Consider the following 22,194-nt stretch of genomic DNA (forward strand, 5'->3'; position numbering starts at 1 on the left):
ACTGCGTTAAGATAAAAACGCCAATCTGGCAGTTATCCAGTAAACTAACCGAAAAGAAAAAAAGAAATTAAATTTACTCTTACTTTACAGTTTAAAAATATTAAAATACTGGGGAAATGATTAATTGAAAATATTTGTTTATGTTTGGAAATAAAAAGCTAAAAAAACTTTTCCTTTTTTCTTTGATGATATTTTTATGAAATGCCTTAGAAATGCCCCACCACAGAAAATGTTTTTTTTTCCTAAAAAGTATTTAAAAGCATAAAAAAATAGACAGAAATAAGGATGCAATCATTAAAATAGTTGCACCTACTGTTTTAATGACTGGATTCGTGTTGCCACAGTTAACTCAAATTATTTATTGACAGGTAAATCCTTTTATCTACATATAAAACACACATAAACCGGTTCACTCAGATGTGATAGTCACATCCTGAGTTTGTTCATTGGCATTTCAGCGTTGGTGCTTTTCTAATGTGTTTTAATATTTAAAAATTAAAGTGAGAAAATCGTGCAACATTTCTCCCTGAACAGGTCTCCACTGTATTTCACAGAAACTCAAATGTACACCCTACACCTAAAAGTGATCTGTTTCCCTAACACACATTTTAAATGTGGGGGGTGAGAGCAGGATGCTTGGAAAAGTCACATTTGTGTGAGAAAAACAAACAAACTCCACACAAAAAGATGCAGAGATAAATCCAAATCCAAGACCTTCTTTCTGTGAGGTCAAAGGGCTAACAACTGCACCACCGTGCTGTTCTCATTTCAGCCATATGACGCCAAATTCCCACTATGTTTTAAATAAATGTTAACCAGGATTGCCAGCCATCAAAACCTGCCACCTGTTTGGTCTGTAAAAGACCCAATAAGGAAACACAAACCAGCCCAACTCCACCAAAGAAACATAAAAACCTCGTAAGAAACACACACATACAGCTTTTATCCTTCAAGGTGAGATCTTTATTCGGTTTCTGTCGACAACCCCGAAGAGGCTTTCATGTCAAGACCACGTTCAGAATTATTTCACACCCTGGAAGTTAAGCAGTGCATGTAAGTCAGGTAGTCCACACAAATCATCTGGAGGGGATGGTTCCAGTTTCGACATGCCGCTGTTGGAGTTCTGGTGACCTCTGAGGGTGACTGGAGTATATTGTTTTCGGCAGCGCACTACTGCAGCTATGCTAACTGGTGCGTATCAGAGAATCTGTGTAGGTTATTGTGGAAACGCTGCCTCTTCTACAGCCACGAAGCTGAAAAAAGTTAAGACTGTGGTGTTTCTGCTGTGTGGCTTTGCATTAAAGTGAGCATTTTTAAAGACTACAAATACATCTCTCTCTCGCTGTCCTCTAAAGCTTGAACTCCTCAAAGGCTTGCCGCGGCACTAAAAGAATGCAAAATGTCAATGCGCTCAGCTGCTTTCCTGGAAGACGGTGGATATGTCTTAGAGTTGTGAGTCCTGGTTTTTGTGGTATCCCGTGTTCTGCACTATCGTCGCAGAACATGTCCGATTCCAGTAATGAACTGTAAGCACAAAGAGTGTTTCAATAACTGCAGCATGCATCTGTTAAAGGCCGTCCATTTCATCTGTGAGCCGCGTCTCAACTGCAGCCGAGGACTTGATCGGATAGAAAAAAAGTCCTTCCTTTCTTGCAACATGGCTTGTCAAACATATAAATTAGATTTCTGAGACGATAGCTGTCGGATCCTCCCCCTACCCCTCTCGTAAAATAAATCATGCCATTCGTGGTATAATTAGTTGTAAAGGGTGAGGAAGTAGTGAGGTAAGGTCTAAAAGTGAACAGCCAAATAAAGTGAGGACTTTGAGAAAAGATTTTAAAATAGTGAATGAAAGGTAGTTTGTTTCAGTGAGGATAAAAAAGAAAAAAAAAAACAGTCTGAACTCTGAACTAAGTCAGATGTCATGCGTTCCTTGTCTTCTTTATAGTTCTTAGCACTACTTTCTATGTCACAGTCTCATGCTTATATAAACTTGAACACATTCATCTTTTAAATTTGCTCTGTTTGAACCCGCAACTTCCTCAGGGGGAGGTGGAGCGTGAAGGCATCTGGTGGGAGGGACGGCTGTAAAAAGCAGGAGATGGCCCCGGCTGTGGATTCTTAGTTCATCCAAACACGGGTCAGCTCACAGATTTGTCTGTTTTCATTAAACCTTCTTGCATCTCCAGGCGAGGGACCTCATACGTCAACTGCTTCAATAACTTGGAAGGTCGTCTCTTCGATTCCTCGTGCTTTCCTTCCGAGTTTTTCTCGTCTGTGAAGGTCCTCTCCGTGTCCTGCTGCTTCCCGTCTTTCGTCCAGTCCTGAGGCACAAGGATAATCTTGGGAGTGTCCCACAGACTCAGCCGACAGGCTTCGGCTTGACAGCATGCTACTTAAGCTGGACTGTCGGCCTCCTCTTGGATGGGTTTCAATTTCTACGCACACTTCAATATTTGTTCCTTCCCTGCTGTAAATCCATATTAAAAAAATAAATAAATAAAAAAATTGTTAGTTTTCAGATGCATTGAAAAATACCAGAAGTTGCTCAATACTCACCTAAAAGTAGGCAATTGTGTTTCATCTAGTCTGCTGTCAGGCACACTTGCGACCTCACAGTCAGACTGGCTGTCCTGCTGGGTGTATCCATGGCGTTTTGTGGCTTCATCCAATCCCACATATCTATCTAAGTCTGGGGGTAGAGTGCTCGTACTCGGTAGGACGCCCACTTCCTGTACACTGACTCTGACTTCCTGGACACTGGTGTCACTGAGGGCTGGGTTGTTCTGGCCCGTCCAGTGATCAGTGACTACATGAGAGAATAGAAGATCTATAAGAGAAGTTGAAACTACATCAGACGGGGCAGGAATTAGGAATTATGTGCTACTTTGTGTTGGTCTTCCACATAAAAATCTAGCAGAATTTACTTAAATTTTTTTTTTTTTTTTTTTTTTTATAATTCATGAATATACTATGCACTATGAAACATTGTGCACTCACAGCTTGCCAAATCCTCCAGCTGTATCTTGTTGGTTTCAGGAGGGTCAGTCTGGGGTCGGCACCAGCCGTTCCTACAGAGCGACATGGGAACGACCCCATAGACATACGTCAGCATTAGCGGCACTCCCACACCTGAAAGACAACAAAATATGCGATATTGAATTTGTGAAGCATTATCAAAATAGGTTTATCAATCGAGTCAGAAAATCTGAACATCGCACAACATATTGGCAGCATGGTTTTCCCATTTACGCTTCCTAAATTCCCACACTTTTCTATAAGAGATATCTTGTTTGATTTTGCATGGTTTGTCCAGTGTTTTCCAAATAATTCTAATCAAAAGTAATTTTGTGTTTACTCATATGAAAAGCAGGTCTCTGCATATCTTCCAGTGATTTTACAGAAGAGACAGTTCTGTCTTGCTCGTGTCATTGAAGCTATTCTGTATAAATAAAAGGTGAAATAAAGTAAAGATTTTGTTTACAGAATCGTAATTTTACAAAATGTAGAAGTGTAACATAGGTTTATTTTTTTTATTCTAGAGCAAACCAGCTTCCATCAAGGGCAACGTGACAATGCAAAGTAAGATAAACTGGAAGTTAACATTCTTCAGGATAAATTGATTTTAGCTTGGATAATAAACTTTGACTTGAACATAGCCTAGTGTAAGATGAAAAACCAAAAACAAAAGCGTAATACCCCTTTTTTTTATTTTCATCATTTTCAACAATTAAAACAGCTACAGAAAACTAACACAAGAGGGAGCCATTCCTTTCTAATCCTAAACTGGAAGCTTAAAGGAGATTTATTTTTTGTTTCTTTATCCTTTATACAGTTTTATGAAACCGCAGCTAATAGATTAGCGGGAAATACTAACACAGCTTTGACACAGCAATAAAAGAGAGGTGGACCACCAGGCAAACATGCACAGTGCAAATTAATCACACCGTAAATGTCAAATTACGTTTTGCATGTTTGATTTGTGCCCACTTGTTTTCAGAACCTTGAACAAAGTGCTTTCAGCAGGGCCCCCCCAATGCTATGATCAGCAACCTCGCCATGCTGCGTGATTATGCAACTCAGTGCCGTGTGCGATAGGAATTTGGGAACACAAAGCCGAGCTCCAAATAAACAAAGGGACATCATTAACGCAGCCAGAACACTGGGCCGCTATTGACTCAGCAAGAGAGTGTGAGAGCAGGGTAGGAGAACAAACGAGCCAACCAAACAATTCAGAGAGAGAGAAAGAGAGAGAGAGAGGGGAGAGAAAGAAGTGAACGTGTGGGATTTTAAGTGCGTCTCAGTCACAAAGCAAAAACAACACCACTTTTTGTGAACAAAATAAAAGTTGATCAGCAGTAACAACACAAAATGCAAGAGGTGTTAATGGGAAAACATAAGGAGTCAGAAGCTGGGATGCAGACAGAGGATCAGAAGTAGGGGCAGAAAACTGGTGAGCTTCATTTTTTACAGTATGTGTTCCAATGGAAGATCACTCATCGTAATGCAAAGACTATTATGAAGATATGAAAACAATTTAAACATCAGCACGTGAGAACTTATACAGCTTACATAGTCGTAGTCATGTGATTTATTTGTGATTGCAAATAAATCCAGGTATGAACCACATTATCATGCTGTTGTTTTTGAAGTTGGGGTACGGATTAAAAATGGTTTAGTTTACATCGACTACATTCTGATAATGACTACTGTTTAATTTAAAGTTGATGTGGAAAAACCAAACAAATAAAAAAAAAATAGTATTTTGTTTTTAGACTTATCAGATTTAGGGTTTAATATTTTTTGTATACACATTTACCAGTATACACAACAATAACACCCAAAAAATTTAATACTTATCTTTAAGCATTTTTACTTACCCACTGTGACAGCTGCTATGACCGGCGACACAAACACGGACATCATCACCCCACTTGCCACAGTTAAGTAGTGCTTACTTCCTGAGATATTGTTTTTCTTGCAACAACCATGGACCTGGAAGGCAATAAATTAGAAACAAATTGCCTCATGGAAATTTAATTTGTTCCTTCTTGTTGTTCTCCATCTGTGCAACCACTTATCCGAATCCACTAACAAACTCCAGCAGAATACAAAAGAGGACAATCCGAAAAAAGCAGTCTGAGGTTGTCTTCAACTACCGCTGTTATGTAGTAAGTGTATGATAAGTTGTTAAGCAACTGCTTGAATTCTTATTTTCCTGTCAATAAATAGTTTTTGCCATGATTGCTTACCTTACGGCCCATGTAGATTGGTATACCCACTATAATGACTGGGATGGCGATGCCTGCTATAAGAGAGATGACCACAGGTGCTCCGAGCAACATGCCCACCTGCCACAGTACTTTTCGAGTTTGAGACCATGGCTTCTTCCCCCAAAATGTACATCCTGAGGGACTGAAACACACAAGACACACACAATTCAGCTCAATTCAAACATATTCTATTAATCCCCAAGAGAAATGAAATGTTGTAACTCAAGCCATCTAAGATTTTTTTTTATCATCGATGGTGACTGCTGTCATATCTCCTGTAGAGGTCTGTTTTTCAGCAGATCTGAAGGAGCCTCTGACTGAGGACACTCTTGTTGTATTACTCTCTTGTGATCAGGATGTCCAGACCTTCCGATTATGTTCTTCTTGTTATGAAGCATCCCTGTTTGCTCAATCCTATCTAGAGGCTCCAGAATAGTCCCCAGAAAAATCACTGAACCGTAATCTGTCCGATAATGAATGGTAAATGTCCTGCGTTTGTACAGCACTTTATCAGGTCCGAGGACTCCAGAGCACTCTAATACTCACATCAGCAGTGACCTATTGATGCCGATGTGAACCTCTCAGCTGGCAAATCTATGGTCCAGAAATAAACAATGACTATATTAAAAACTGTTAAGATTAGCGCAGAAAGTGTAGCGCTTCACAATATTTTGAATCACAGTCACCATTACAATATTGGTGTGTGCAATATGGCAATCGAAAGGGACTGCTTGGACATAACATGGTAGGACGCTCTTGTTAAAGTGTTTAGACATTCACGCATTGGATATCAATAATATATATGGCCAGTTGGATGGTTTCTAACTGCCTTTAATGCTACAAAGCATCCAAAACTTTAGAGACTGAGATCCTGGCATTCTTGAAGAGTGGTGGACACATTGTGCAAAGAAATGCAGGTGGCAACAAAATGGAGGTTAACCATAATTAGTATAACCATCCCAATCTGCAGAAATTTGCAGAATTTTTTTTCTCCTTATATCCTGAAGCCCTACAAAGGTCAACAAAATCCCTAAACTGTTTTTGCTGTTGTTTTTTCCCCAATATATTAGTCTTATTCAACAATAAATGAAAAAAAACATGCATTCACAAAACTATGTTGATTAGTTCGTTTTCCATAAAATAAGCAACCAGGATGTGCACAGTCATGCTGACACGTATTAAATCAATCAATTTACTGGAAATATCACAAACACGCCCTACCATATTGAAGTTTTATTCTTACGGAAACAAGTGCAATAAATCACAGCAAATAACAAAATAATAATATCTGAGACGGCATGTCTCATTCTTTTCAATACTCCATTACTCATTCACTGTGTTTATATAGCCATTAACCATTTTTAAATGTATTTGTCTTCTAGAATTATCAACGGTGGGAGCAAATCTCAACATGTGATGTTACTTTTGGTTAAAGTGTTTTTATTACAGAAAAGACTAGGTTACTTTTAACACAGTTCTTTTGAAGGTGAGATCCCAACACTGGCCTAAATCGTGCTAATGCCTAATATCCAGCTTTGGTTTAATGCTCTAATCATACGTGGAGAAATTGTTAACTGACTAATGCTTTTCTGCGTAATTAAAGCAATAATTGGCTTGGAGGTTCAGGGGTGGCAACATAAAGGGCACAGACTGCACCCAAGGGCTATTTCTTGCAGTGTCTAATTGTTTCTCAGCAGCAAAAGTCACTTTGGGGAATTATAGTGAGCTATTATTATTGTTCTCTGTTGCACTGAACTAGCAGATTCACTGTGCGGTCCTTAAGACTGCACCCTTCAGCAGAACATTTACTATAATTGGAATGCAAGAGACAAACAAGTAAGGAGGAGAAGGACAAGGGCAGGAGGATATCTGGAAGTGTTTCTCGTCTAAAAGAGCTGACACATGCAGCCACCCTAAGTCAAAGAATTGAACACCGATGAAAAGATTACACGGCACCCACACGTTTTCTCAGTAACGCTAAAATCGACCCCACCACAACGGAAATATGTCGGTGCATTAAGCAGGCTGAGTGATGGGAAGCTAGCAGCAGCTTCTTTCCAAGACTGAAAAATCAATGGAAAATTATGTTTAAACCAATGCAGCTTTTTTTTTTGTTGTTGTTTTTTTTTAAACAATGTTGCTGACAGGCTTAATTTTTCAGCATAAACTGGGTGTTTCCAAACACATCTGTTTGTCGTGACGATGGTCTACATAAATTGTTCTTCAAGAAAAGAATACAGTCACATCACGTTCTGCTAGAGTTTGAGATGCACTTAACAAGCGAAGAAGAGAGATTCTATAATTACTAGAAGTGACGTTTTTGATGAATAAGTGGACTACAATACGAAACAAATTCAACAGCCTCATAATGTTGCTGTGATAGAAACTGTGAGGTATTTAATGCAATTACACTTCCCAGTGCTATAGTAGAGTACCTTACAATGGCAAATTGATACAGTCTAAAAGCCCTGTCCCTATAATGCATACTACATAGCACCGAAGAGCTTAATTTAATGCAACAAAAGCCTGCACTTGTAGTAAATCAAAGGATTTGCGCAATGTGAAGCATTATAACAGAGCGGAAGCTATATTTCAGCTACGAACTTCACTGAGCTCTCTCCGTGCTTCAGATCATCTTAAACAGATTCAAACATAGTGTAAATTAGTCCGATAATAATTGTTTCGGATGGCTTGGGAGAAAATCGTGAAATAAATAAGACATAACGTTGGATTATATATGTCAAAAAAATAAAAAATAAAAAAGTGGATGCAGCATTGCCCATTGTATGAAGACTCGCAAATGTGTGAAGCTACCATCAAAGCAGATAAAACGTAGCAGTGATAAAAGCAGCCATCGGGTCGCTGTATTTTCCTGGGACATTTCCATTAAATTGATTCTGCCTGGTGTTCTTTGCAAAAGACCTCAGACCCCTTGAACTTGTACAGGTTTTTGTTGCGCTACAACCACGAATCTTAATGGATTTTATGTGGATTTTATGTGATAGGCCGACAGAAAGTAGTGCGTAACTAAGAAAGATAAATCCAGTTACAGGTATTGCACAAAATAGCTTAGTGCAACCACCTGGCTTCAGATGTCCTCTAAAAAAAACACAGTGAGTCAATATAGAGTTCATCTGAACACCAGAGCAAAATGAGGTCCTCTATCCACTTGGTGGGGGAGGAAAGTTTCTAACATTTCAACTGATCAGATATTCTGTATACATACAGTAAATTATGGACAGGTAACACAAATTCTTACATCTGCTTCTTGGCCTGCTAAAGCTGGTGCAACTGTCAAGCTCTGGTAGGAATGGTGAGATGTAAATATCCTCACCAGAGGGGGATGTGTTAAAGACTCGCTGAAATCAGCTGTGCACGTGATAATTTGTTGCTGCGCTAGACTTACAATGTGCTGCATGTGGTTCCCCGTACTGAGGCGACACGGTAAGACTGCGAGCAGGAATACCTGAGGTAGTGCACATCAGTGATCTCCTGCATACACAGCCAGCAGAACTGACAGGCACACACAGTGCAGTTCATGCGGTTACAGCTGCCATCATTAGTCTTCATGATGTAGGCGCCACATCGAGGACATGCCTTTATCTCCTCTGCATCTGTAACAGAATAAAAGCGGACAACGAGAACTCGACACAGCTGCTTTCTGACCGCAAACAGATTCACTTTGCATCTTAATCTATTGATAAAGCAACTAGCAAATTTAAGAAAAAGCCATTTATGTAATTGCCTATGCTACACTGCGTATCTATTTTGTAGCGGAAACAAGTCTGTCAATTGCAGTGCCGTTCAACTTTATGACACTACAGGTGTAAAACATTTAGAAATAAATTATATTTTACAAGTTGTTTGTTATCTATTTATATCAGGCAGCTTCAAAAAATGTGCTCTTTTTTAAATATAAATACTCTTTAATGGTTTCCAGAGAGATTTTCAATCACCCCACGGTATGGTTTTTATTTATTTACTTTAAGGTTTTTTGAACATTGATGCATAAAAAACTTCTGTCTTGGTTTTACTGAATTTTAGAGCTGACACATATGAAGATAAGGTACGACTTTTATATTACTGTGACACCTACTGTAATCTACAACAGTAGGTGCCAAATAAGTTTGTCTAAATAAGTTGCCAAAAATTTTCATGAGTCCATGTGTCTGATTTTGTTTTCAATCTAAAGTCAGAAATGTGGAAAAAGAACCACAATTAAATTTTTTTTTTTGGTCGACATTTGAAGCTTTTCACTCATCACTGCCAGAGCGACCGACAATTGAAGAGGGCACATCCTAATGTTAAATTCTTACCACCCTTTCCAAACCAAGGTCTCAACAGTCAAAATCTGCTGCCCAGCTTACCTCCTCCAGGTTCTTCATTGAAGACATACATCGCAGAGGCATCATTTCCACCTGACGCGTGGCGGGCACGCTGACGCCGCGCCTGGTCGCACGTCTGGTTGGGGTGCCACAGCTGTCGACAGTGGTAGCAGAACTCCGTGTCGCATCCCTCGCGGCCGCAGCTCAGCTTGGGACACTCTGCGCAGCCGTAAGCTATGACCGCGTAGCTGTAATTCAGAAAAGGGACGCAATTTAATGCCAGCTCTACGTGCCTCATTTTGTTGCCCTAAGTTGAAAGACTCGAAGAAGTTGTGGAGGAATTTGATGTTTTATGAGAAGATAAGTAAGAGTGTTCAAAAGAGTATGTGATCATGGATCAAATGCTGGGGAATGTGAGCGATTTGAAAGCCAAACGTTATATTTTATTTTTTTTTTATCCTGCTGGCATTTTCAGCTCTGTGATGTTTTCTAGTTTGACTGGATCAAACAAGTTGGAGGCCACACACACACAAAAGAGGATAATTGCACTCCTGCAGTGATCCTACTTTGGTATCAAACTCAGTCTGAACGGACTCTAAGTCTTAGCTGCATGCATAAAATGTATCCAGATGTCACTGTCATCAAACAAACCAGCAGTTTCTGGATTACCTGGATCTAAGAGCAATCTTTTATGCGTTGCCATGCAAGGATGCTGAATGAAGTGAAAATCAATCAACTAGCTCATGTTCTAAATTAAATCAGTAATTTTAAGAAAACACAGAATTCATCTAAATTAAGCATAGCACATCTTGTAATAGCAGTTGTACCTTACATGCCATGGCAACAATAAATTAAGAAATCCATCTGAGAATGTCAATCAATCAATCAATCAATCAATTTATTTATTTATTTATTTATTTATTTTATTTGGTCATATTTTCAATATGTGGGGCACTGGATGTCTGAAAAACACAGATTCAGGTGGAGATGGTTTCATAGCAACTCAAGGGATAGATGCAGTTAATTTCCAGGGAAGTACATGAAATATGATCTTGATCAGTAGCAACATTAATTGCATATTGTCTCCTTAAGCTAAAAAAAACTGTTTGAACAAAGCTGACGGTGAACAGTTGTATAAGAGTCTGTGAGGTAGTTGAGGATTTGCATATCTTAAAAGATGCAAAGAGGTTTTTAAAAATGAAGGTTTAGTTCATAGGAAAAAAATATATATAGATATATATGTGTTTTGATACATTTGTGATTTCTGTGACAAAACCCACTAAAGTAGTACCAGGCTTTCAACAAAAAAATCTGCACAAACTAAAACAATTGCTAAAACATGGATCGTAGGTCATAAAATCAACTTCAAACTGAACTATAAATCACTATTCTTTAAAAAGACTGCATTATATTTATATCATTCATAATAGTTAGTGAGTTAGGCAGATAGTATTTTTCCTTTTCTGGTTATTTCTGCCATCACGGTTTCTTCTGGTATTTAAAAAATGTTCTGTATGTATATGTATGCTTTTCCAGAGATCTATTCAGCAGAATGTACATCCTACATACCCAGTGATTATTACGCAAGTAATTGATTTTCCTAGATGTGCACTTTTATAGCTAAATAATTAAATGCTGCTCTTTTCGTTCTTACTAGATGTCTATTATTCTGTCAAACAATGTGAATATATTCACTTTATGCAATACCAAAATTGCCTGTTTCACTTTTTTCTTTAGGCATTCTTTAAATAGCAGCCTGTCAATGTGACACATATTTTCCTACAGTATAGGCTGCCTCGAGCTGTCATTATGTGTGGAAACCCCGCTGTGCAGATCCATTGTTTGTGACTGAAAGATTTATGGAGCTTCAGGCAGATTAACCCCAAAAATGAAGAAGCACATACAGTGGTATGAATATAAACCAAACATTATTTGATTATTTTTTAATGTTCAGTGGGAAACATTGGAGGATCTGAAGAATTTGTAAAAAAAAAAAAAAAAAGAACCTAAAAAGAGAACCTAATTTGATTTAAAAAAAAATAAAAATACTTGATAAAAAATGGAGGTGCTTAGAAGCAAAATATAAAATATTGTGAGACACTAATAAAGAGTGATATATTGTAACCCCAGTGTTTTTGAATAAAAATGCATTTTCGGTTGTGTTTTGTATCGCTTATAAGTGCATCACATACTTCAGGCTCATTGATTATTTTTCTCCATTCATTCATCAAAGCCTGAGGTAGTCCTGAGATAGTCCTGAGCCCCAAGTGCTTCTGTGCGTCTGACCACAAATGTCTACTGTACACAGGAGCAGGAGCATGCAGCGTACTCCTGAGTATGGACCTATCTTGTTACCCATCTATTCTTATTAAGGCTGCACAGCAATAGATCAGTGTCAGTGGTTCCTTCAAACAGCTGCAAAGATAAGAGTTAAATCAGATCAACTAGTGATGCGCTCTGTTAAATATGTCCTCATTGAGGTATAAATCAGCAATTCCTCTCTGCATGAAGTTTTTGCTGACCTTCATGCCTCAAGAGAGCCAGGGTAGAATATTTATATAAGTTTGATCAGAATAGTTAAAAATTTCTAACAGTTTTTTTGTTTCAGGTTCTCCACATGCACTATTGGCACTTTATGAGTATATCAGGACAAGAAAATTATAACAAATCACATTCACAAACAAACTCCTACTTCTTTTCCATTTCCGAATTCTACATGCAGAAACATATGACAAAAAAAAATGTGATTGCTGAGTTTCAGCTGTTTAGTCAATGAATCATGATAAAACAGAATTATGTGGTTGGCTTCCAGTCCAGGTGTGATAAAGGTCAATGCCAGTTTTTGTTTTTGTTTTGTTTGATCAGATGTACTTTAAAATGTTTTTGTGCTTTTTGCTCCTTTTAGGTTTTTATTTTAGGGTTCTCTTGCTCAGTTACTGTAAAACTAGGCTCTTATCAAAACCAATATTTAAATTCTGTATATAAATATAGTTGCACATGGTGTGCACTTGGTTGTTTTTCAGAGAGCTATGCATTGTGGGACTATTGATGTGATGATCGTCAGTCCTCTGCTCTCACCTGCAGTCAGGTGCCGGGCACCAGCGCGTATCTGGGTCAGCGGCCAAAAAGCGCCTCAACTGGAACTCCTCGAATCTCTCCAGCAGTGCCCGGTCATCCAGGATGGCGCGGACATCCAGCGGCGCCAGCGCTTCGGGGCACTGCGGGCACGCGATGCTCACCCTGCTCTCCGATATCTCGATGCGCAGGTACTGGCGGAGGCAGTCGGAGCACGCCCGATGCGAGCAGGAGCTGAGGCGCGGGAAGTGGAAGCGCGGCTGGCTGAGCAGGCACAGCGGACACTCCTCCAGGTGTTCATCCAGCAGCTGCTCCTGGCTGGACGAGGACAGGGAGAGGACGCCGGTGGAGCCGCTGCTGGCCCCGCCCACACACGCCTCTGTGGCGGTGCTGGTCTTTCCCGCCTCTGCTGCAGCTTGCACACTTGATTCTTCTGCTCCCTCTGCTCCAGAAGCTCCTGATTTCCCAGCATCTACTGCCGTGAGGCTGATGTCCTGAAGAAAGGATAAAGAATGTTAGCTACAAATCTAACCACGCGTTCCAAAGGCAGTGTACTTATTGTTTGTGCTGTTACTGAATGCATGTTCGGTTTATTGTTCCTTGGCAACATCATTTCTAGAAATTAACAACTAATTACTAGTCTAGGGATCTGCTTTGGCGGTTGCCCTTGGACACTATCCATGGTAAGCACCAGAAAATGGATGAGGTCACTGAGGGGCCAGATAATAAAACAAACATCCTAATTGGTTTGAGAATTACCTGGATGAGAATGAAATAAACCTGATGATAAATCCAAAGATTTGAGATTCTAAACTTTGTTTTTAAACATCTTCCCCACAGTGATTTACAGAATTACTCTTACACTTTGCACTTTTTCAAATGTTGTCAACATAACTTGCACGTTTTATGTGTTAGATGAACACATAGGGTAGCATAGTTGTGAAATGGAAGGACATATTTTTTTAACAACTGAAAACCTAAATTAGAAGAATACCTATTCTTCTTTACAAAAACACATTAGTCGCACTGGATGGAGACCTCCTTGAATGTTCGGGTTTTGCCACACGTTCTCAATTGTATTCAGGTCTGGACTTTGACTGGGCCAATCTACTGCAAGAATATGTGCTGATCTAAACCATTTTGTTGTACCCCTCTAGACTCCAGTGGATTTTCATTCAGGATGTCCACCCTCCTTCCCATCTCTTCTAACCAAACTCCCTGTCCCTGCTGAAGAATAGCATTCAAACACTCTTTCCTGTATATGGCAACTAGAAACATAAATTCTTATTTATTCTTTTTCTTTTCTTTTTTCTACTCATCCATTAAGGCCTCCAAAGTGAAATTTTGGTTGCTTTTCTGATCAGTCCTCCTCCTAAAATGTCAGTTAAGGTGGATTTTTATACTGGGATTAGGTCATACACATTTCTGAAGAAGCTTCTGGTGCTGATTTTTATTTTGGTGTCATCTTGGTGAAGGGAAGCTGAATAAAAATGCATGTCACGCTGTAGTATTTTTTTTAAATTGTGAAATATATTGAAAACCATGTGTTTCCTGCCACATCACAATTATGCCTTGCTTTGCGTTCATTTGAACAGAAAGTTGAAACAAAAAGTGTGAGGAAGTTAAAGAAGAATGAACTGTCAATACACTGTAATTGGGATACAGTACGATGGGGAGGTTTTTTTTTTTATTTTAAAAATCTGAACAAGATGCATTGAACAAAAAGCAAAAATGTGTTCCCAGCTTGAATAAATATTTATCAAGGCCGCAGACATTTTTCAGATGCTCCAGCCTCACCTGCTCTGGGTGCGTGCTCGGAGTCAGAGTTATAGGCACCTCTTCTTTCGGCCGGGGCTCCGCGGGCCTCTCAGGCTTCGGCTCCGATTTGGGCTTGCGGCTGAAAAAGTTGAGGAAGCTCAAAGGCCCGGTCTGTTGCTTGGGCCTCTTCATGTTTCGGGCCTTTAGCAGGAGCGGCAGCGGCTGAGGATGGCAGACCTACGACCATGAGCAGGGTGCGGGACGGGAAAGCGGCACCGCGTCTTTTGTTTAACCTGCGTGTGGGCGGATGAGCAGTGAGAGCTCTCACGGATCAGAGTCTTGGAGCTGGACAGCTATTTTGCGATTTGAGCGAAGACGAGCGGGGGAGATGGAGAGCGAGAGGCTGAAGAGGAGGTAATCCCTGCCTGAGGGGAACATCGCTAATTTGGTGCTGTTTCAGAGGGCTGATCATGTGGTTTATGTTTCCTCCTCTGCGCTTCCTCCTGAACTGAAATTCACATGGTTAAAATTAGCCCTCGACTGTCCACCACCTCGAGCTGAGGTCTTCTTTGGAGCATCGACAGTCCGTTTCCCTGCAGAAAGAAAAATAAAAGTAGCATTAAAACTATTCTGAAGTGAGAGCATCGTCTGCACAGCACATCACATTTTAGTATCACCGAGTTAATTTAGAATTAAAGAACATTTCTTAGGTTTATACTCATTCAATATTGCTCAAGTCCTTTTTTAAGACTTTCTCAGTCTGTACTGCGAGTTGTTTGTGTATGTCGATTTATACTACTGAAACTAATGGGCAACGGTAGTGCAAACCCCCCCATCACATTCTAAAACATTTAGAACTGATGATGATCTAAACCACAATATGAAACAAAAGTCATCCAGAAGAACGCCTATGAAACACAAAGGCAAACGATGGAAAGCCAGATGGCTTGTCTGCCAAAACATAAACTGCACATTGTGAAGCCGGACTAAACTAGTCATTACTGACCACAACAAATCCGAAGGCTGTAAATCAGAGGAGCTTTCCACAAAGATGTTACATCTGCTCTGCAGACGGACGGGCTGGAAGTGGATCCAGGGGACGCTCAACACGATGTGTTTGCTTCACAAAACCATCCCAGAAGGTCTCCGTGGAAAAAAAAAAAAAAGTGACCACGGTGATATTTTTCTTCTCACCAAAACTCTAAATCTCTTGGTCTTGGGTGACTGATTATAAAGAATATATCAAGGTCACGGTTTCCAAGTTTCTGTCACATCAATTCTGGTCTTTAAATGACGTTTTAACGAGATACCAGAGAAACTGCAAGAATAATCAGAATTTTCCTCCACAGTATGGAGAACAGATTGCCGTAGAGCTCCATGTTGTTGTTGTTGTTGGTCAACAAAATAAAGGAAGGATACAACCCTTTTTCTTTAAAGCTGAAGACTGATAAATACCTGAATGCAAGTCATAGCAGGTGGTGTAATTAATTACCCAGCTAATGTAAGAAATGCTCATCAGAGATACAACATTTTGGGTGTCGGAAAGTTCCTTCATTGTCTTTTGTAAACAAGCCGAGGCCTACCTAACCAGCCAACAAATAACCCGTGGGATAACAATAGAGAAAAAATACCAGAAAAGTCTGCAATTCAAGCTGAAGCACTTTGTTTTTGGGCTCACCGCACTATGATCTTCCCATCATTATGTCTCAAGACTTGCGAAATAATGTCACGGCCAATGAGACACACGGAGCAGACATACGAGAGCTGCGACCGGCTGACAGAGACCACTGAGAGACGACAGAGCAGAGACAAGGCGGCAGAGCTGGCCAAGAAAACTCGCTCTCTCCATCAGGCAGCAGTGAGCTTTTATAATCAGGCCCAAAGAGCAAAGAGAGAATGATGCGATTCACAAAACTCCGGACCAATTAAAATGGCTGTCGCCGGAATCACACAACATGTCATGTTGTGTGATTCCGTAATAGAGGTGAAGTACAAACCTTGGATCTTCAAGGAAAAATTTTTTACATTAAAACTGTTTGGAAGGCTGTTGCTTTATATGCGTACCGATGTTTTACCGCGATACTGCATGCAACTGAGATTAGAAATGCGTTTCCGTAGCAGTGCTGTGGATAAGCTAAAAATCGCTTACAGCAGGCTCTTCCTGGAGAAGCGCATCATATAATTTTGAGTTGCTCCCTTAAAGATGGCACCATAAACAGACGGTTAAGTGCCGATATTTTAGATGCATGTTTTTCCGGCGTCTGGAAATAATATCTGACCAATCACCACACAGCAACAAACAAATGACAAACCAGGAAGAGCACCGGAGTGCAGTTCTGTTAACACATTGTGACTTAAGTTTCTGGGTCTATATTATTGAAATTATTATCCTTTTAATCTTCCAAATATTTGATCATCAATGTTTTCTGTTGTATCTATGCGCCCTTCTCGGCAAAGCTGTGTCAGACGCATTTTGCACTTGCAAGAAGCAAGTGAGTAATTTACTTAATGGTATGTAAACGAGCAGATTTGAACTATAGTCATTTGAGAAATGTCTGACACTCATACAAAATGTGTCAACATGAGCTTGAAATCAGATCCTTTCAAATACTTATGTTAATTTTTACTAAGAACTGTAACAGTATGTTGTAAATTTAAGTCATCATCTCTCAAGATCACAACACTATATTCAGAAAATTTGGGAACTGTCACAGGTTTCATATATAACGAGCAAGCTGTTATAAAATTTATCTATTTGTTTTGAACAGACAATAAAAAGTGTAAAAAATTAAATCCCTGCCTTCTGTGAGCCATTCCTCAGACAGCTGAGTGAAGCGGCATTAACAGCAGAAACAGGGGAGCAGCTCAGACAGAGGAGCAGAGCCCAACTGCGGATAAATGGTTTTCCTTTACCTTGAATGGTTAGGAGCCGTTCCTACATCTGTTTAGACCATCACACTTAGCGCTCTGCAAGCCAGTCTCTGCACTTCAGTGCAAATATGTTCCAGGTTTTAAAATCTAATTCTTTTTCCTAATGTTTTGTTTGTTTCATCTCTTATATTCTCAGAACATCTGTGGCACAAAAACTTTTATAATTAATGTTTTCCGAAACATAATAGTACGTTAGCTGTGCCTAAACCTAGAATATTTTGAGCATAAGTCAAACGTGTTGGGGGCCGGAACCGTGTTGAGTTACTCTCCTGGAGGGAGACGCAGTCATGATAGGTTTTCCTGCTCCAGCTGTTCTTCTAGCCCCAATACTTGTAGAAGTTTTTATGTTCCTCTCATTAATGTTACAATCAGCAGGAATTGAAGTATTGCTGGGGAGGGAGGGTGGATTAAAAAGAAGAAAAATAAAACAAAACAAAATTTATAAAAGCACTGACTGGCACGCTTACTATATAATCGCAATCTGTTGCTCCACATTTCTCTCAGCAGCTGTGACTGGGAGTGTTGGCAGAGACAATAAGGTCCAAAAACATCAAAGCCAAAACTCTTTATGCCTTTCCATGCTTACTATGTTTCCATCGTATGCTGAAAAATATGTTTTAAAAGTGCCAAAGGCTTTTTTTAAAAAAAAAAATCAGCAAGTACATCAAATTTACTTGCTGATAAAGTAAATTATCAACAAGTAAATTACTTTACTTGCTGATTCAAAGAATGTCCGTTTTTGAAATGTATTTGGACATGCTTTAAAAAGTCATTCTGGGCCAATTTTCTGGGGTAAAATTCCCCTTTTACGGAAACATTTTCTTTACCTGTTCCTGATGTTGCTTGGACTGAAGGCTTTCTTAGCCAAAGTTAAGAGACATATGAAGAGAAAAGAGGGAAAAGAAAGATACATAACTCCTGGTAAACACACTGATTAAGATTCAAATTAATCCAGGGTCATAATGCATTCACACATCAAGATTTCTGCAGGTTTTGACTGCGTCGTAATGACCAATTTGGTTTGTGAATCGGTGGAATTTTAGTGGATTTTACTAACCTTTCTGCCTTCTCTAGTTGATTTCTGTCGAACAAACCTGACTCAGAGGCACCTAATCATCGACACTTTATGTTTTGTGCTACCTTTGCTCGTTTTGGCAGCTAAAGTCATAGTTTAGTTACTTTACATTAAGACAGACTGAATTGATAAATGCGACAATGTAACTTATATTTTACTTTAAACTAATAAAAGAAAAATGACAAGTCACAAGAAGCATAAAAACTAGAGTAACTAAGAAAAGAAATAAAACTTTGGAACTAACTTCCTTTGAATACTTCTTTTTTATCTGCTTTTGTTTAATTTAGCTTTGTGAACTTTTATTTTATTTCCTGCGTGTTGAAGCACTTTGCAATTTTTATCTTGAAAGGTGCTCTATAAAAAAAAAAAGTTTTACTTATTCACATCATTACACAACATAAAAGAGCAGCTTGTAGTCATACTGTATTCTTGGATATGATTCAGTATGTCGTTTCGGAACAGGCAGCACAGATTTGGACATGATTCATCGGAAAACATCACAGGCAAAAATAATAAAAAACTAAAAATAAAAAAAAAATAAAAAAAATAAAAGAGCAAATTTTTTATATGTAAAGAAAAAATGGACAATTTCATATAAAAACAACTTTCTTTTAACACAAGAGACACAATGACTTTGGGAAAGTAGAAGAAATGAACGTTCCATTAAAATCACCTGATTGTCATCTAATGCAGCTGCAAGTCACTCGCTAAGTAAAGACTAAAGGCTCAAAAAAAAAAAAAAAAAAAAACTCCAAAGAGTAAAAGTGAAGCATTGTTTAAAAAGAGCTCCACTGTTTTATTTTTATTTTTTCTCAAACCTGTTCTAATTGTTAAGCTTCTCATACTTTTACTACTTTTAAGAATTGGATGGTAGAAGCAAAAGAACACAGACTAACTTAAAACAATATATTGAAGAAGTGCAAGAGGGTGAAAACACCTGCATCTGTGTAAGCAGAATGCCCATTTTAGGTCAAATGCTTACAGCAAAATTCTCATAGGGACTTGTGGAAATAATGTTTCTAAATTGCACAACTCTGAATACTAAATGCACAGAACATATGCTATTGCAAGTGCTGAAAAAGGACAATGACAGATGGGATTGTTACACAATCTGAATTCTGCCCCGAAGCTGCTCGTCCTCCTTAGAAATCCCCGCCACCCTCTCAAAGGGAAAAGAAACAGTTTTCTGGCTTTTCTCTTGACCTCCTCTCTTTACAGCAGTTTTTTTTTTCTTTTCTTTATTTGTCGTCCTCTTTGACACCTGTTAATGATGAAGTTTCTTTTGAATCTGGGGGCCATGTTTGCAGCCTCTGAAGAGGGAAACCCGTTGGCATTTAAACATATCTGTGCGCTGGACAGATGCCCACAGCAGCAATGCGGGTTTTAGAAGCACGAGAATGACCTCAGCCTACACACACACGCACACGCGCACGCACGCACGCACACACTGATGCTTTCAGAGGAATTCCTGACCAAAACACACAGCTCCACTGTGAAAGCCTGTAGTTATATGTTGCCGTAGAAGCTATTAAGTAACCACTTCATGAAATTATGTTGAAATGCTGCCTATTATTAAGGGGTTTTGAATTATGAAAATGTACAAAAAGGGCGGCAGTCCTTCCAAACTTTTTGATATATTTAATTATACAATTTATGTCCAAAATTCTCTTTAACCAGGCCTATGTGAGCAAAAGGCTATACAGGACGTGCAGCTTTAGATACAATGAATTATAATAGCACGCCGACAAAAATCAGCCCTTCAGAGCCTCCTCGCGCATTTCAAAGTTATTGTCATGTTTTATAAACATTTTTTGAATGATTTACGAAGGGGTTTGTCCAGCGCATCAGCGTGCTGTTGCAGGGAGTGGCATGTTTAACAGGCGATGCACAGTCGCATTCACCTCTACCTCCATTGCATCCCACATGGACTCGGCTGAAAACAACAACAAACCCGTCCGATTGCGCATCCTAACGTTATCCTCCGCAGCGGATCACACCTAAATCATTTCCATTGCGTAAAAATTGGGTTTTCTTACCTTTTCCCCCCCCTCTATGCAGCGCCTCTTTCGCTTATGCAGCGTACACGATCCACAACTGGCTCCTCCCCATCCAGGAGCGAACAGTAGCACAGATACCGTCTCCTCCTCTTTGCTGCCGCACAAAGAGCGGATCATGGGATGGACAAAGCTGCAAAGCGGAGGGGGCAAAGGGGGGGCGGGTACGGTGGTCAGCCCGAGAAGGAGAGGGTGTCTTCGAGCCAGTCTAGCGGTGGCAACCCCGGTGGCTTTTGCACACTGCAGTGACAGCAGCCTGAAAAGTGACGCAGAATCCCAGGATCCCCTATTTATAATTCCCACACCAGCCCCATAACAAAACACGCTGAACCCCACAGACGTATGTGTATGGCTGCTGTTCCAAAAATAGCATCCGCATTGCTGAAGTTTTGACACCCCTTGAACCTTTTCACGTTTTGTTTCATTACTGCTAACTTTTCAAATGTTATCTTAGGCTAACACAGAGCACTGCACAGCACAGTTCTGAAGTGGAAGAAAAAAAATGTGGTTTTATTAAAAATAAATACATATATAAAAATGTTTTAAAAAAAACAAAAACAAAGCCACATTCAGAGTCAGAAGCATAAGCAAAGTAAGCTACTGCTTAGGGCCCACAGGTTTTAGCAGAGGGGCCTCAAGATGATTTCTCATTTTACAGAATGACCTCAAACTCTTCCTCCATGTTTCACACATCAAAATAGCATTACGTAGGCTCTTCTAAGCTGGTTTGTGTGGTTATGCCTGTCATTTAAGTTCCCCTTACCAGTAAGGGGATGTTAATGACACTGAGAATTTTAAGAAACACAGACTGTTTAGAAATTCTGATAAACCTTCACTTTGCTATCCTTCAGTTGTTTAAACCAGACCAGATTAAGTCAGTATTTGATCATTTTGCAGTTGACAATGTGTTCAAAGTTCTTGCAGTGTTCTACATTCCCCCCCGCTTCAAGTCTCGTTGATAAGCTCTTGTTCAGTTTTTGATCTGTAGTGTTTGTCTCTGACCTGCCACAGATAACAGGAGTTGTTGCAATGCTATTTAGAGTAAGAGTACAAACAGTACAGTACAAACAGCAAAGTAGCAATGTTACAAATGCACTCCAAATCATAAGCGTTTATTACAATATGTTTGCATTAAATTATTTTGTATTGAACAATTTTCAGAGATGTTAAAAATAAAAAAAAGGTCTACTGTCTTGTTCTTGAGATAGTTTGTTAATTAATATAATTATCAGACTAATTTCAAGGTGACTTAATCCAGACCTAATTTAATTAGAGAATGAATCGACTTTTTTGGGAGCAAAATTAATGTACGTAGCTGAACATAGACAACAACATCGGTAGCCTACAGGCTACTTCTTAAGCTTAAGGTGCTGTATAGATATTAGCTAGCTAGTCATCCTTTAGCTAACATTACCTGCATCCAACAGCTTTACTCAACTCAGTCGGTCAGTTTGGGGGAAAAAACTGTGAAAAGTTCTTTGCGTTTTTGCTGCCGTGATTATAACACACCTGCATAGCTCTGCACAGCAGTAGCAGATCTCCTTCACTGCCGCACAGGTGTAAACCCAGCCTCATAGCGCTCATGTTGCGTTTAAAGACGGCTCGGAAAAACAGGTTACCACATGTTAACAACGGATTAAGCAGTTTTAACTGCTGATAAAAGTGACAGAGGACACAGATATGGGAAGTGTGGAAGCCCCTAC

At 39.5% G+C, this 22,194-nt stretch overlaps 1 protein-coding gene across 4 annotated transcripts; it reads right to left on the reverse strand.

The window, feature by feature from the left end:
* Window positions 1–940: 940 nt before the first annotated feature.
* Window positions 941–20,558, reverse strand: LOC106920026 (E3 ubiquitin-protein ligase RNF19A). Of its 4 annotated transcripts, none has more exons than XM_014990786.2 (10): window positions 20,474–20,558; window positions 14,471–15,024; window positions 12,677–13,167; window positions 9,641–9,846; window positions 8,740–8,887; window positions 5,253–5,415; window positions 4,881–4,995; window positions 3,001–3,132; window positions 2,560–2,830; window positions 941–2,470 (listed from the first exon to the last, which is right to left on the reverse strand). In XM_014990786.2, exons 2-10 carry the CDS (start codon window positions 14,621–14,623, stop codon window positions 2,200–2,202), a joined length of 1,950 nt encoding a protein of 649 aa, XP_014846272.2. In that variant the 5' UTR covers window positions 14,624–15,024; window positions 20,474–20,558; the 3' UTR covers window positions 941–2,199. The 4 variants fall into 4 exon arrangements, with proteins under 4 accessions (XP_014846272.2, XP_087858122.1, XP_014846273.2 ...); XM_088001996.1 differs by lacking the exon at window positions 20,474–20,558 and adding an exon at window positions 15,438–16,441 and having other exon boundaries at window positions 2,560–2,809; XM_014990787.2 differs by lacking the exon at window positions 20,474–20,558 and adding an exon at window positions 15,438–16,439.
* Window positions 20,559–22,194: the final 1,636 nt, after the last annotated feature.

This window comes from Poecilia mexicana, unplaced genomic scaffold (genome assembly GCF_051168715.1).
Source record: "Poecilia mexicana isolate PSO_F unplaced genomic scaffold, ASM5116871v1 scaffold_21, whole genome shotgun sequence".
NCBI lineage: Eukaryota > Metazoa > Chordata > Actinopteri > Cyprinodontiformes > Poeciliidae > Poecilia > Poecilia mexicana.

Excerpts from the sequence above, each read along its gene's own strand:
- LOC106920026 (XM_014990786.2), bottom strand. The coding sequence starts at position 14,623 with ATGAAGAGGCCCAAGCAACAGACCGGGCCTTTGAGCTTCCTCAACTTT. Across the intron at positions 13,168-14,470 it reads CGAGCACGCACCCAGAGCAG|GACATCAGCCTCACGGCAGT; the intron begins GTGAGGCTGGAG and ends TCCTTTCTTCAG. Across the intron at positions 4,996-5,252 it reads CAATCTACATGGGCCGTAAG|GTCCATGGTTGTTGCAAGAA; the intron begins GTAAGCAATCAT and ends ATTGCCTTCCAG.